Raw genomic sequence first — 15,428 nt, forward strand, 5'->3', positions numbered from 1 at the left:
GAAGATGCAAGTGTGATTCAGACATGCAGCAGTAGAATTTTTGTTCTAGACGGCTTCGAAATGTGTATCAGACTTGTTGGATCGTCAGGGGATTATGCCACGAGGTTTAAAAAAGAAAGGGTCAGCCAAACAAATGTGGCTCTCGGAATGTGTCACTGGTGACAAGCAGAGAAAAAAAGAAAGAAGCCGTCGATCGAGGGACCACCCACCGAGAAGAGACACACGGTCCTCGTCACGGTGCCTCTCCCGAGAGAGAGGGGGTCCTCCCCCAGATCACCGTTGCATCCTATCGCTTAGCGCATCCTGGTTGAATGATCGACGCCGTTATCCACTTGGTCGAGAGCCTAAAGCACGGGTTCAGAGTCCGAGATCCCCGCCTCAAGCTTGAGCCTTGAGGCGGCTGCTGGACTCTTGTTTGGTCAAGCTGGCACAATGAGTTACGTCTTCTTCAGGGATCGACACCCAGCTGGACAGTCTCGAGGAAAGCCAGCTCCAGGGGAGCGAGTCATTCATCTGACTCGTTCGCACGTCCTTATTCGCAAGTTTCCTTTTCTTGGCAGGTGGCTGCCGTGTGCCCCCCCGCAAGGTCTTCAACGGGTGCAAATCAAGCCGCCCCAGACTGAGACGAATTCCCCAGACCAGGTTTTCCGTCAGGGACCTTTTTCAGCCGCCAGAGCGTAGATGACCGCCCGGACCTCCCCCATCTTCGACCTAGATTACGCTGTGGCGGTCCCGTCATGGCACGGCGTCTTGAGCGGGAGGGCTTGGCATTTCCGGAGGGGAAAACCCGGACGCTGGATTTTCGGCTTCTGGTCCCTGGCCGCAGGATCGAGAAGGTTGAAGTACATGTGTGTGTGCTAATGGACGGTACATATGCTTGACAGTTCCCTACCTCTCTTGAGACGAGGAGGTCAGAACTGAAATGATTCCCCGGCGTCTTCTTCTGTCTGTCTTTTACACGCTCGTCCTCCGTTTCCATCTTCCTTAACCGAACCGCTCACACCAGACCTTTCCTTTCTTCTCAAGACACTCAGTTGAATACCCGGAACTCTCCAACAATCATCATGGCTGGTGGCTTTGGCTCCGGGACCGAGGGCACGTCCCGCACGGCCATGACCATCATCCTCGTCTTCCTGGCCATCTCGCTCTACAACGTCGTCGAGCTGACCTTTATCATCTTTGGCACCTTTAAGCGGCACTCGGGCCTCTACTTTTGGTCCTTTCTGTGCGCAACCTGGGGCATCCCCTTTTACTGCGGAGGCTTCCTGGTAAAGTACTTTGCCCCGGCGTCTGTCGGCTTTCTGGCTGCTGCCCTGATCGCCATGGGTTGGGTGGCCATGGTGACGGGGCAGTCTCTGGTGTTGTGGTCACGATTGCATCTTGTTCTGAGGAATAGGTTCCGGCTTAAGTTGGTGCTCTACATGATCATCGTCGACGCCATCGTCTGCCACGGAGCCATTATCCCCATGATCTTTGGGTCCTTCTCTAGCAGCCCCGAGATGTGGGTTAAGCCGTACTCGGTCATGGAAAAGATCCAGGTCACCATCTTCTTTATCCAGGAAATCATCATCTCGAGCTTCTACATCTATGAAACGATCAAGCTTATGCGTCTGGAGCGAACCATGGGCAACAAGCGCGGCAGCCGGCGTCTCATGAACCACCTCATCTTTGTCAACCTACTCATCATCCTCCTCGACATCACCATCCTCGGCCTCGAGTACGCCGACCAGTACGAGTACCAGACTTCTTACAAGGCGTTTGTGTACAGCACAAAGCTCAAACTCGAATTCACCATCCTCAACCGTCTCGTCGAGATGACGACTGGTAATAAGGACGCCAGCTCGGGACCCCGGAGTAGGACTGCAGGGACTACTACCGGTAACAAGACGGGCATCGCCCTCGACACGTTTATCAGCGATACCGGCGCCAAGCCAACGGGCGATGTTTCCTACGAGGCGTACGCCATGGGTGGTGAGGATGGAAACTCGGATGGACAGGGGTCATCTCCTCGCCGTGACAACGGGGTCATGATGACAACAGAGATCATCGTCCACCGGCAGAACAGGGACGACGATGGAGTGAGCATAGGACCAAACTCATCGGCAGACTCGATCGGGGCAGCAAAGGGGCCATTCGACGGCGAGAACCTATCCAAGTCATCCTCCGAGGTGCATCTCGCGACACGAGGTTTCTAGAATGAACCAAGCTAAACCATATTTTTTCTTATTCCTTTTTTCTCTGTCACATAATGTACCCAACTATACCCAATCTTCTACAATACAATTTAATAAAAAAGATCAAGATCTCAACCGTTAAAGAACGCACGTTCCCTCCTTCGTTCCGCCTCGTTACCTGTCACCGGGACCGAAAGGAGCCCAGCTGGGCGCCACGATGCAGTCCGGTGCAGAATTATCGCGCCGGGTTTCGAAATAGACGACGGGCTAGGGAAGACCAGGCTTTTTGGAGGGCCGGTATTGGGTGCCGTGATGGCTGGAAATGAGATGGTGCTGAAGAGCCGTCGTGAACTAGGGAGTTGCTACGGCTCGGACGATGAGCTGGCTATAATAGGTAAAAGACAGAGAATCTCGATCGATTGATCAAGTGTAATATCCCTCATATCCTTCCACCAAAGGCCCAGTTCCCATCCACCGTGTAGTATTTCGTACTGTCATGGAAACCCGACACCGCAACCCTAGACGACGCCAAGAGGATCTGTCTGAAGCTTATTCCCATGGACGATGTCATCCCGGGGACTCTGACCAGCTCCCAGTGCATCGGGTAAGAACGGGTCTTCAAAGGAAACAGGCTAGAGACTCGCTTCTGACCCTTGGTTGATGGAGCTAAAAGCTTGAACATGGTCTTTTTGCAAAGTGCGGATGGTATTTCTGTTTCTAGTAAATGTACGGTAATTGTGAAACGTGCCAGGCTGGTGCATAAACTGTATTGTGATTATGCATGAATAATGATACCTCGATTCATGCGGGTGCATTATGCATCAAGCGACAATAGGATTAATCCGACCTTGCTGGGCACTTCAACTCCATACAAAGCCTTGTCTTGTCTTTCTACCCTGGTCATCATTCGATTAAACCGTCCATTGTCCGATTCTCAAAGCGGAGAAACAAAGGACCGCCAATCCCTTCATTAAAACAAAAATGTAACATCTATAGTTGTAACCGTCCAATAGAACAACATGGACACATCACGAGTTTCTAAAAACTGGCCCTTGCTCGGTCTCAAATCGGGCCTCGCGCCGAGCCTAAACAGATGAGGCAGGAAACATCGGCGATATACCCTCTTTATCAATCCCGATCATTGATTTCATCGGCCAATTGGACTGCGGTTCCTTGCCACGGGATATTTGTCGCGTGTCGGTCGACAAAAGGGGAAACTCGTGGATTTACGTCGCACGAGGATATATAATGAGCCATGGAGGGCCGTCGTCGTGGTTCTGCAGACAACTCTAGTCGGAGCTTCTGTATCGTCATCATGGTTGCCTCCAGCGTGGTTGGCCTCTTGGCTGTCCTCGCACAGATGTGCGTCGTCAACGCCGCCGTGGAAGTAAACGTCGACGTCTCAGCATACACGAGCGAAGTCGAGTCGGACTGGACCGCTGTGTACTACTCTTCCCGCAAGCCTCTTCTCATTGGAAACGACGGCGGGCCCGACAAGGGAGGATTCCACGTCTACGACCTTGAGTCAAAGTCTCCGCTGAAAGAGGTGACTGCGCGCACGCCTGGTCGCAGCAAGCTTGTCACGACGGTGTACGATGTCGATGACAAGGATCTGCTCGTCACCATCGCGCAGCCAGACTCGGTGGTGCGCGTTTTTGAGATGCCTGATTTTAAGCAGATCAAGGATGCAGACTTCAAGGTGCTCGGGGATTGGTCTGCGCTCTGCTCATGGAAGAGCGATGCTGGCAATGACTATGTCTATCTCTTTGGAAAGGGCCAGGCAGTGCAGCTGCTCCTCAGAAAGACCAAGAAGTCGGTTGAGCTACTCGAGGTAGGTATTTTACAGACGAGCAAGAGAGCCTTGCTAATATAATTCAGGTGCAAACATTCCCTACCGGCTTTGAGTCATCTGGCTGTGCAGTTTCCCGCTCAGAGTCAAAGATGTACCTCTCCGTTGATGATGACAAAGACGTCTACGTCTTCCCGCTCAAGGAGTCGACAAAGGCACCCGAAATCACCAAGTTTGGCGAGGCAGAAGGCGACGTGACAGGCGTCGCAACCTACGTCCCCAAGAAGGGATCCGACTACCTATTTGTGGCCCAGAAGGACAAGGTGGCCGTCTACGACAGCTCCTTCAAGCTCAAGGGCACCTTGACGTTGACTGGATACGAGGATATTGAAGTCCAGGGCCTCAACATCTACCAGGCCTCAACCTCCAAGTATCCTGCTGGTGTTCTCACCTACGCTATCGAGTCAGAGGGAGTCAACGGCTTTGGAGTCACATCGCTCGACAAAGTCCTCGAGAAGCTCGGAATTTCTGAAAACACAAAGTATGACCCTAGAAAGGTCAAGACGAACCCTGACAAGGAGCCCATCTGCCGTACATGCGACAACAGCGGATACTGCCTCAAGGATCGGAAGCAAAAGTGTGAGTGCTTTGCTGGATTTACCGGCAGCACATGCGACAAGTACACGTGCGTCGATAAGTGCTCCGGTCATGGGAAGTGTGTTGGTCCCAATGAGTGCAAGTGTGACAAGGGATGGGGAGGTCTGCACTGCTCGTTCCTCCTCGTCGAGCCAACTTACGAGACCGAATCGCGCCTTGGAGATGGCGATGACCCGGCCATTTGGATCTCACCCGAGTCGCCTGAAAAGTCCCGTGTCGTGACGACCATGAAGTCAGGCAAGGAGGCTGGTCTTGGCGTCTTTGATCTGGCTGGCAACCTGCTCCAATCTTTCCCCGCGGGTGAACCAAACAACGTTGACATTATCTATGGCTTCCAAGCGGGAGATCGCAAGGTTGATCTTGCGTTTGCCGCGTGCCGAGAAGATGACACACTCTGGTAAGAAAATTTTCCAACCCTAAAGTCCTATAGCTAACAAACACAGTCTGTTTGAGATGCTGCCCAACGGAACCCTCACTAGCATCCCTGGAGGCATCCACCCCGTCATCGAAGACTACAGCGTCTACGGCTCTTGCACGTACCGCTCCCCCAAGACTGGAAAGCAGTATCTATTCGTCAACGAAAAGTCCGCCCGGTATCTCCAGTATGAGCTGACGTCCACATCCGAGGGAGAGCTCAAGACAGAGCTGGTGCGAGAGTTCCAAGGCGGTAGTGGTGGCCAAGTCGAGGGATGCGTCACGGACGAGGAGAACGGCTGGATCTTCCTTGGAGAGGAGCCCTCTGCTCTTTGGAGATACGGCGCTGAGCCTGACTCCAAGGATGAGGGTGTAGTTATCGGAAAGGTCGGCGATGGAACTCTTTACGGCGACGTCGAGGGCGTGACACTCGTCTACGGCTCCAAGCCCGACCAAGGCTTCATCCTCGTCTCATGCCAAGGCGTAAGCGCCTACAACGTGTACCGCCGCGCCTCACCGCACGAGTACGTCACGACTTTTACTCTAGTTGAGTCCTCCGACGGCAAGATCGACCCCGTGAGCAACACGGACGGCATCGCAGCCGTCGGAGTCGGTCTCAACAAGGACTTTCCCCACGGTCTTGTCGTGGTGCACGACGATGCGAACCAGCTTCCTGGCGGTGGGACGAGCGCAGAGGCTAGCTTCAAGATGATTAGCTTGGAGAAGATTCTGGGGTCCAAGGTCTTGGGCAAGAAGGGGTTGTTGGATCAGGTTGATAAGAACTGGGATCCGCGCAAGTAGTCTATGAATGAGCTCTAGTGCAGGTGAAAAGAGCAGAAGAAGTGCCCCAACTTAATCCTTTGCTCTAAGTCCTGCACCTTGATGTGCTTGAAGGTGAATTCTGTTCAGCTCAACGGTAGATGCCGAGGACTCATAATAGGAGACAGCAGTTACGTACCTCCCGGATCAAACCTCAGCACTTCCCTGCTCGTCTATTGACGCCCATTAATATTGGGTGAGGCTCTTTTGGGGCTGAATCGACCAGTCTAGACGTCCATGAAAACAGGTATTGCTCCCATCGGCGTCCCCTGCTTCAGGTAGGTGTGCTACTCCTTTGATGCGGCTCTCCTCCAGATCGCTCCTCAAACCCCCCCCCCCTTCCCAACCAGATCGAATCAAGGCACGCAACTGGCTGTCTATCCAAGGCAAAGTTGAACAAGTCCATGTCTAGAACCCTTTCAAACGTCGGAAACAAGTCGCTACCCGAAAGAAGCTGTTCATGTGCTCCGTTGCCTGGTGTGCCAGCTTTAGGATGCTGGTTGTTGGGTGGAGTTCCCCAACCTTGCTGATTTAAGGTTGTTGTCATGTTCATCTAGTCCGTGTGCTCATTTCTGCTGGTTTTCATCTATCAAGAGAGAGGCATGGGTTTGACGACGAAGGTGACTCATGTTGACACTGGTAAACACCGTGCGCCAGGGCAAATATACACGACTTGGAAGGCAGCAGAAAGAAATTCCAGTCGGTTTACAGACCTTTAATGCACAAATCTCACATATACTTGCAAGGTGAATACGAATATCAAGCTGTGAATACCCGTATCTGGATATGAGCGCTCATCTGGCCCAACTCCCTCTAACAGTGCCAATTCCCCAAAACGTGCATCTTTTGTCAAGATCCCCACTGTTAACCTCCTAAAAAGCATGCGCCCGTTTCAGCTCACCGGCGTGCGGTTGGCAGACCGTTGCGGCCGCCAGCTGCCAAGTTACCCCTTTTGGGTGTCAATAGAGCGTCAATTAGCACTGACCACATCAATGAGCCAGAACACGCGACTGATGTGAAAGAAACTCTCGCCAGAAAGAAATGGCCAACGCTTGAGGAGAGGATTAGTTTGATCCTCATGGTGCTTGTGAGATCTTTTACGCTGGTTGACAGTTGCGTATCGTGCAGCTGCTCCTGAGCGGCAGGCGGCAAACCAGAGTCTAAACTTGAATATAAACGCATACCGCAGCGTCTTCTCTTAGTTGAAATGGGCGGTCAACGCTAACACCAGCTGTCAATAAGCCGCACCGTTCCCCCTTGCCGGCCAAGGTTTGATACCGTTGCATGTGTTCTCCTAGTGGCTGGCAACTCCTTTTCTCTCAAAGAAACGACTTTATGAGGGCTGCATACCATGTTTCTTTGACGTGTATTTCCCCAGGAGTGGCAGGTGAGGCGGGCTTATTGACCCCTCCAGCGTCAATAGACTGAATAGACAGTCCACCAGGGGGGTAAGTCCGGGATCCCATCGACTCTCCCCTTTCGGCTTATTGACCATTTCGTCTATAAAGAAAGACTGAATACCTCAGGATATATGCTTCTCCTCCAGGCTCGTTCCAACATCACAAGAAGGACAACGACAAATACGACAAACCTCACCTTCAGACAAGTTACTGATACAAGATCCCTAACGAGTACCTCTCGTTACACTCCCATTCCCGACATTCGCTATCGAGAAAGACTTCCTTGCCAACATGAAGTTCACTCTCGCAACTCTGGCCGTCCTGGCTGCCACCGCCATGGCCGCGCCTGCCCCTGACGCCGAGCCTGAGCCTTGGTGCTTCTATCCCGGCCAGCCATGCTGGAAGAAGGCCAAGCGGGAGGCTCTCCCCGAGCCCAAGGCTGAACCCGTCGCTGAGGCCAAGGCCAGCCCTTGGTGCTTCTACCCAGGACAGCCTTGCTGGAAGAAGGCTAAGCGTGATGCCGATGCTGACGCTGAAGCCAAGCCCTGGTGCTTCTATCCTGGCCAGCCCTGCTGGAAGGTCAAGCGCGCAGCTGAGGCCTTCTCCGACGCCCTCCAAATCTCTGGCAACGAGGCTCGATCCGCCGACGCCGATGCTGAAGCTGATCTGAGCAACCTGGCCGGCGGCGCTGCCTTCAAGGCCAAGCGCGAGATCCACGAGCTCGCCAACGTCATCTCCCTCGCCACCAGGGACGACTCCGGAGAATACTACCGCAGCCTCAACCTCGAGAGAGCCTTCCCCGCCGACAGCGACCCCAAGGCCAAGCGCGACGCCGAACCGTGGTGCTTCTACCCAGGCCAGCCGTGCTGGAAGAACAAGCGCAACGCCAGCCCCGAAGCCAAGGCCAAGGCCGAAGCCGCCGAGCAAAAGGACAAGCGCTGGTGCTTCTACCCCGGACAGCCATGCTGGAAGGCCAAGCGCGCTGCCGATGCCGTCGTTGAGGCTCTCGGTGACGACGAAGAGGCCGAGGCTCCTCAGACTCCCAACTACGGCCCTCCCACCCCCTGGGGCTTCTTCCCTGGACAGTCTCAGTGGAACCACGCCAAGCGCGACGACAAGCAGGTCGACAAGCGATGGTGCTTCTACCCTGGTCAGCCTTGCTGGAAGGCCAAGCGAGACATCGACGCCATCCGCACTGCTGCCCGCAGCATCACCGAGGCATAAGTGAGTTTCCCTGATGAGTTTTGTGTATACAGCCTTCTGACTTTTCTTTTAGACGTCCTCTCAATTCGAATCTCCGGTGTGATTGTTCGCTCTCGCGCAAGTATCGTCGGCAGTCTTTTATTCCATCAATTTTCCTGCAACACGGATAATCAACGAAAAGCCCCAAAAGAGACATCCGAAAAAACACAACAGACCACGCAAGAGTAGGGAATACGCCCTCCTCTTTCTTCTTTTCTTCTGCAGCTCTTCAAGTAACAGCTGTTTGAAATTTTTCCTTTTTTTGAATAACGGCGGGAGACGCAGAGTCTCCTGCTCATTTGTCAAGGCGAAAAAACTCTGCTTGTGGAGCATGAGGTCGCCCAGGCGTGGCTGGAAAGAATAGTGTTGAATAGTTTGAATGAAACTTGATTGTCTCCATGTGTTGATTGAATTGTGATACTGATGAATGTGAACCTGAGTGAATGGCCATGTCAGCCTTGTCACAGTTGTTAGCATCCCTCTTGGAGTAACACTGGCACTCGCTCAGGGGCAGGGGCAGGTTTCCATTTTTGCTTCACCGTGGATATCTCATTAGCTGTCTCTGATGGCATTTTAACTGATGGCATAGTGACTTTATGTGTCACCGAGCACTTCTCTCTTCCCACATTCATCCAGCTCCAATATCCGATGTTAGCTATGTGCTCGCCATCATCGAATGCACCGCCATCAATCACAAGTGTCTCAACCAGGATGTCAACCATCCACGATGGACAAGACGGACTTTAAAGAATCAAGCTCTAATGCCAGACCAGCCTACCAGCCTTGGTCAAGCAACAACGGTGTCGTCGTTGGGTTGAAGAGTCCAATTGTTGGGGGGCTCGATCCCTTGAACGTCGGAGGTATCGTGAGCGATCCAATAAATTGGCAAAACAAAGCATCATGCCAGACGGTGCGATAAAAAGGAACGCCCAAGGTCGAACCTTTGCTCCTACGGACAGAGGTGAAGCGCTGGCATCTCTTGTGAAGCAAAGGCATCGTCTCGTCAGCCTGGGGAAAATGATAGCCTAGCGATTCAGGCACCATCTTCGAATCCAAATGGCGAAGATTGCAAACTCGATTCCCTCAGTTCTTTGACCAATTCGTCCGTCGCTGGACATTATTCCACATTTGCTCTTGTTGCCATTAACGGGCACTCTCGTACTCTGGCGATGCAGGCAGCTGCAAGGCGACGCTGGTAACGAGCCAAGGCAGTACAGCACGCATGCATTGATGCGCGTGAATAGACTTCATTTGTGCAGAGGTCCGTTCCAGTCCAACCCCAGAGGTCAAGGACTCTAGAAAAGGCAATAAGCAGTCTTATCGACTGCTTCGAGCCTCCTGAAAGACTGGCACTTCTTCAATCATAAGATCTACGTCAAGATATGTACGTTCAATCATTGCGATCCTCCCCATTGGCACAAAAAGGCTGGGAAGCACCGCACCCAAGACTGTTCGCTTTTCTCTCCCATTCTGTGTTCCTCGAAATCGGTGGTCCTGGGCACGAGTCTTGCGACTGCACCTCTCATCAATGTAGTAAGAGAAACATGAAGGTTGTTATTTTGCGTTGTTCATGAAGAAGAAAGAAAAAAAAGAGAAGGAAAGATTTTTTCGAGATGGCCGCTTTTCTACCTGCGCGTCGCGGCTTGTGGTGGGGCTGAATGTTGATGCCTTTTGTTGATGCCTGAATCGCTAGGCTGTAATTTTCGGTCCTCAGGCACGGGTGCTGTCTGTCTGTCTGTGTCTCACCCTGGACCATCGATATTCATCAGATGAATCTTGTTGATGCGATTGGAAGCCTCTTTGCACTTCTTGAGTGTAATCGCTGGCTTCACGGGTCTTTTATCGAGTTGTTACGATACTCAATCTCTTCTTCGATGTCTTTGTCGTTCAAGCGAGCCCGTCAGCTCCATCACCACTGTGATCTACAAGATGCGACCTTTACCTCGACAATTTGAGGCTCTACCATCATTACAAGAATTCCGAGAACGACTTTATGTCGGTTCCAACATTTCGGCGGATCCGATGCCAAGTAGAGACAAGTGTTGAAAGGGGCATCTTGGCCTTATGTGCCTTGATATGGCATGCATGCGCTGTCCTAATGCGATAGCTGTCCGTGTATTTCTTGCGACGAAATGCCACGGCCGTGACCAAGCAATTGGCCCAGCCGTAACAACACCAGAGCTCCAGCAACATGGATGGCCACCAGCTCCGGCTTTTGTGGCGAAGCTCGCGGCGTCTCCACAAACTCGCATGACGGCAGCAAATAACAGCTCACTCGACCGAGCCAACTCGGAGCCAAGGTGCCGTTTGACGGAGCTTCACCTTGGCGGCTGTCCAAGGTTGACGCAGGACAAGACTTTATATTACACTCTTGTGGCAGTGCATCACTCGAGATCTGATGTCTTGACAAGTCGGCTCTTAAAAGTTGACGTCCTTTTCTCAATTCACCTTTTCATGGCTTACCCAGCCTCCCGTCCTTAGTTCCATATTCAGCTCAAGGTTAAGCTTACCTTGGTTGCCCCTCACCTGAGCTCACCTCATCTTCCTCCTCCTCCATCTTCAGCGACTGTCAAACCGCTTAAACCATGGATGCCATAACCAACGACATCGCCGCTCGTATCGGCGACTTGAACCCCTTCAAGAACCGTCGCCTCAACGATGAAGACTGGGGCGAGGAGATTGACAACGACACCGTCGCAGGCGGTGGTCACAGCGTGCGTCGCATCACCACTGACCTCAGAGTCAGCCATGCCCTGAGGTCATTCATCGCCGAGCAAAAGATCCTTTCCAAGAGAGATGCCGGCCTCGACTCGGATGAGCCCACCAGGCCCCTCCTCGAATTCGTCAGCAAGCCGCACATCCGGGTGCCTCCAGAGCTCACCGACAGGTCTTACCCTCTGCCCGAGTACTTTATCAGCTCCAGCCACAATACGTATCTAATGGCCCATCAGCTCTACGGCACCTCTTGCGCGACCGCTTATGAGACCGCCCTGCGGACTGGCGCACGATGTGTCGAGATTGATGCGTGGGACAACAGTGACGATAGGGACGAGCCCAAGGTCACCCACGGTTACACTCTGGTATCCCACATTCCATTCCGCCTGGTGTGTGAGACTATTCGTGATTCTGTCGACAAAGAGGCCGCCGAGGCACAAAACACACCTGGCTACCATGCCGCGCCCGTGTTGCTGTCTCTGGAAAACCACTGCGACGCTTACGGCCAGATGCGCCTGGTCAACATCATGCAGGACGTGTGGGGGGATCGTCTCTTGAGCAAGGCTGTGAGGTATCTTGGCCACGAGGAACAGGCCGGCTCGGGTGACCATGTCAGACTGGGCGATCTGGGCGCCAAGATTGCCGTCATTGTCGAGTACCACTTCCAAGGCGAGCCCTCGTCTAGCGACTCTAGCTCGAGCGACTCTGAAGATGAGGAGGAGGAAAAGGCCGCCAGGGAGGAGTACAAGAAGAAGAAGAAGACCGAGGAGCCTTCCATCATTATCCCTGAACTCGCCGAGCTTGGAGTCTACGCCCAGTCCGTCAAGCCCATCGACAACTCATGGTACGAGACTGGAACGCTGACCAACGGGCCTCACCACCACCTGATCAACGTCTCCGAGTCCGGTTTGGCCGCTCACCTCCCGGATAAGAGCGCCGAAATTTCGCGACACAATGCCCATCACCTCATGCGAGTCTTCCCCAAGGGCACGCGCATCTCGTCAACCAACCTCAAGCCTGTGCCTTATTGGGGCATCGGCGCCCAGATCTGCGCCCTTAACCTGCAGAACTTTGGCGCCAGCAACCAGCTCAACGAGGCTCTCTTCAGCGGCACTGATGGTTACGTGCTGAAGCCCGCGGCCCTACGGGCTGGTGGAAGCGGCAAGCTCAACACGGGACGGACTCGACGACTCAAACTTCATGTCGCGGGCGCCACCGACATTCCCCTGCACGGCGATTCAGAGGCAGATGGCATCAAGCCGTACCTGACGTGCTCACTCTACCACCCAGACGACCTCAAGAACAACCCACCCAAGCGCAAGACATCCCCGTACAAGCAGCACCGGCTTGGATTCCTCCACCGCGGAGAGAACCCGCCGCCAACGGACCCTGTCTGGGATGAGACCCTGGAGTGGGAGTACGAGGACAACGAGCTCGTCTTTTTGCGGATGCTTATCAAGAGCGACGACAGCTGGACCAAAAACCCCATGTTTGCCGTCGCCGCCGTGCGCCTGCTCTACGTCGTGCCTGGGTGGAGCTTCATCCGGATGCTGGACCTCAAGGGTCACGAGACAAAGTGTTCGTTGCTTGTCAAGTTTGAGTTCGAGGATGCTTGATTTGAAGATGTTTGAGCATGGGATTTTATGAGTACATGATTGAATTATGAATGAAGTGTTTGATTTTTGCAATGTTTGATGAGATCTTTAAGCGCATACCCATGCTTGGTGTATGTCGCGTATATACCTGTTTGGTAGTGAGCTAACAGATATGCTACGCTTCCTAGTCACAATTCTCTCTTAATTGATTGTCCTTAATAGTGATCTCATAGGTGCTGACACTATAGCATTTGGTCCAGCCACATCAACTCATGACGCAGCCCCTCCATCAACGGCCACTTCATCATTCTTGTCAAACATGGCAAAATTCATCTTCACCACCGGCTGCTCCGCCGGCGGTATCGGCCCCGCCCTCGCCCGCGAGTTCCACTCCCGCGAGTTCCACTCCCGCGGTCACCACGTCATGGCCTCGGGCCGCACCGCCTCCGAGATCGACCCGGCCCTGTCCCCGCTCGGCATCACCACCCTCGTCCTCGTCAACAATGCTGGTGTTATTCATGTTATGCCCTTTGCTGATGAACCGGTTGCAGAGGTTAGACGGTTGTTTGATGTTAATGTTTTTGCTATATGGGCTGTCACACAAGCTTTTCTTCCGCTGCTTCTTGAAGCTAAAGGTTTGGTGGTTAACATTGGGAGCATCAACGCTGGACTATGTCCCCCTCTTTTTGGGGCATACAACGCCAGCAAGGCAGCCGTCGAAGCGCTCAGTCGCACCATGAGGAGAGAGCTAGCACCTCTAGGCGTACCCGTCGTTACAGTCAAAACAGGCAGTGTCCGAAGTGCACGATTCGACCACGCAGAGGGCATCACAATTCCAGACGAGAGCATCTACGCGCCGCTGAGAGAATGGGTTGCTCGACGGGGATATCTTAGGGGAGCGAGGTTTGTCAAGTTGGATGACTATGCGAGGGATGTGGTGGGTGATTTACTACGAGAGGATGTTGCGCCTGTTATCTGGAGAGGTGGGTTGGCGTTGTTGGGATGGGTCATGAGTTGGTTTGGATGGGAGACCATGATGGTGAGTTTGACGGGGTTTGTGGTCAGGATGGTGTTAATTGTGTATAGGATTAGCAGTTTATCAAGGGATATGGACTTGATAAATTGCAGTACACAACGGAGAAGTCATCTTGAGCCACCGCGACGAGGCAGTGCAAGCATGAGTGAAGCACCACGGATCTATAGGGAGCATCACGGGAGCATTGCAGCTCATCGGTTAGAAACTTCGTCATCTAAACACGTACCTTTCACTCGAATCTCCTGATGGTTTCTACTGGGTGAGGATTAATAGTGATTTCCGGCCATGTCCGGTTGTTGCGGTGGGTCCGCCGGTCCCCGGAATTGAGATGTGCCCGGCTCGCTTCGGATCCGACTGGAGATACATGGCCTCGGCGATTTGATCCTGTTCATGTTTCGTGCTACGAAATTTTCAATCTAAAATAAAACGTGTATATCATAAATGATAGCCTTGGTAATTTGTCAAATATCCACGCATGTTGACAAACTCAAAGCAGGAGAAACCTGAAAGAACAACTCGCAATTCGTTGGCAACTAAACTCCTTACATGGTTATCCGTATAAGACCCTGATTAATAAATCAAGGCTGATAAGCCCAAAGACAAGGCATTCCTTTCTGGATGCGTCATTACAAATCCAGCCCATAATATCGACTCATATTCTCCGACCAAGTTAACTTCCGAATGCCTTCGGATGTAACTTGCGTCACTAAGACACGCAACCCATCCCTTACAAAAAACAATAAAACCCCAACCCCCAAGTCGAATCTAACCAACCTCATCAACTCAATTTCTCATCTTTACTTTCATCATGGCCCTCAGCACTGCTGTCCAAACCGTCGTCGCCAGTCTGGCACCCTTTCACCTCCTCTCCTTCTCCACACTACTGGGCTCTCAGCTGTACCAGACATTCATCGTCACCAAGGTCGCGTTTAAGAATCTTCCTCGGAATCCTTACGTCAACTTTCAGAAGCATATTTTTCCGATTTATTTTCACGGACAGGCGCTGCTGCTGTTCCTCTCAGCCGTCACGTTCCCACCATACGGCCCAGTGTCGTTGGTACAGCACAAGAGTGATTGGATCCCGTTTACAGTCTCGGGTGTTGTCTCGGTGTTGAACCTTTTGGTCTTTGGACCTAGGACTAAAAAGTTGATGTTGGATCGTGTAGATCAAGGTGAGCAGGTCTTTGTGTGTAGATGTGGACCAATAACTGACAAAACAAGGGACCTTGGATAAGGCGGCAAACCTAGAGGGCCCCAGTCCCACGATGCAGGTCCTCAAGAAGAAATTCTCGACCGCGCATGCCATGTGCATTCATTTGAACTTGATCGGGCTAGGTGCTCATCTCTGGTACACGTGGAGGCTGGCCTCTCACCTCCAGTATCAAGAGGCCTCTCTGTGATGCGATAGACACTGACAGCTGGACATGGATGAGACTTGAAAAGCATTGAATAAGTGTATCTGGCCGGATTCTAGACTATAGGACATTGTTTATCTCCACTTATTACGTATAAATACACAGTTCGTCTCAAAGACAGAGCCCCTTCATATGAAGCATAGCCCGACCTAGCTTCCCAAGTCTATCATCT

At 52.6% G+C, this 15,428-nt stretch overlaps 6 protein-coding genes across 6 annotated transcripts; all 6 read left to right on the forward strand.

Moving 5' to 3' along the window:
* Positions 1-1,064: 1,064 nt before the first annotated feature.
* Positions 1,065-2,195, forward strand: NCS54_00210800 (Hypothetical protein; the record flags this gene model as incomplete). The annotated part of the gene is made up of 1 exon (XM_053147714.1): positions 1,065-2,195. One exon carries the CDS (start codon positions 1,065-1,067, stop codon positions 2,193-2,195), a length of 1,131 nt encoding a protein of 376 aa, XP_053003689.1.
* A 1,234-nt stretch (positions 2,196-3,429) lies between these two features.
* On the forward strand, positions 3,430-5,835 carry NCS54_00210900 (Hypothetical protein; the record flags this gene model as incomplete). Its single annotated transcript, XM_053147715.1, has 3 exons — positions 3,430-4,005; positions 4,053-5,017; positions 5,064-5,835. 3 exons carry the CDS (start codon positions 3,430-3,432, stop codon positions 5,833-5,835), a joined length of 2,313 nt encoding a protein of 770 aa, XP_053003690.1.
* A 1,709-nt stretch (positions 5,836-7,544) lies between these two features.
* NCS54_00211000 (Hypothetical protein) lies at positions 7,545-8,477 on the forward strand (the record flags this gene model as incomplete). The annotated part of the gene is made up of 1 exon (XM_053147716.1): positions 7,545-8,477. One exon carries the CDS (start codon positions 7,545-7,547, stop codon positions 8,475-8,477), a length of 933 nt encoding a protein of 310 aa, XP_053003691.1.
* A 2,603-nt stretch (positions 8,478-11,080) lies between these two features.
* Positions 11,081-12,826, forward strand: NCS54_00211100 (Phosphoinositide phospholipase C; the record flags this gene model as incomplete). Its single annotated transcript, XM_053147717.1, has 1 exon — positions 11,081-12,826. The coding sequence occupies one exon, from the start codon at positions 11,081-11,083 to the stop codon at positions 12,824-12,826; it is 1,746 nt and encodes a 581-aa protein (XP_053003692.1).
* A 298-nt stretch (positions 12,827-13,124) lies between these two features.
* Positions 13,125-13,897, forward strand: NCS54_00211200 (Hypothetical protein; the record flags this gene model as incomplete). The annotated part of the gene is made up of 2 exons (XM_053147718.1): positions 13,125-13,844; positions 13,892-13,897. The coding sequence occupies 2 exons, from the start codon at positions 13,125-13,127 to the stop codon at positions 13,895-13,897; spliced, it is 726 nt and encodes a 241-aa protein (XP_053003693.1).
* Positions 13,898-14,649: 752 nt separating this feature from the next.
* On the forward strand, positions 14,650-15,241 carry NCS54_00211300 (DUF4149 domain-containing protein; the record flags this gene model as incomplete). Its single annotated transcript, XM_053147719.1, has 2 exons — positions 14,650-15,013; positions 15,063-15,241. The coding sequence occupies 2 exons, from the start codon at positions 14,650-14,652 to the stop codon at positions 15,239-15,241; spliced, it is 543 nt and encodes a 180-aa protein (XP_053003694.1).
* Positions 15,242-15,428: the final 187 nt, after the last annotated feature.

This window comes from Fusarium falciforme, chromosome 2 (genome assembly GCF_026873545.1).
Source record: "Fusarium falciforme chromosome 2, complete sequence".
NCBI lineage: Eukaryota > Fungi > Ascomycota > Sordariomycetes > Hypocreales > Nectriaceae > Fusarium > Fusarium falciforme.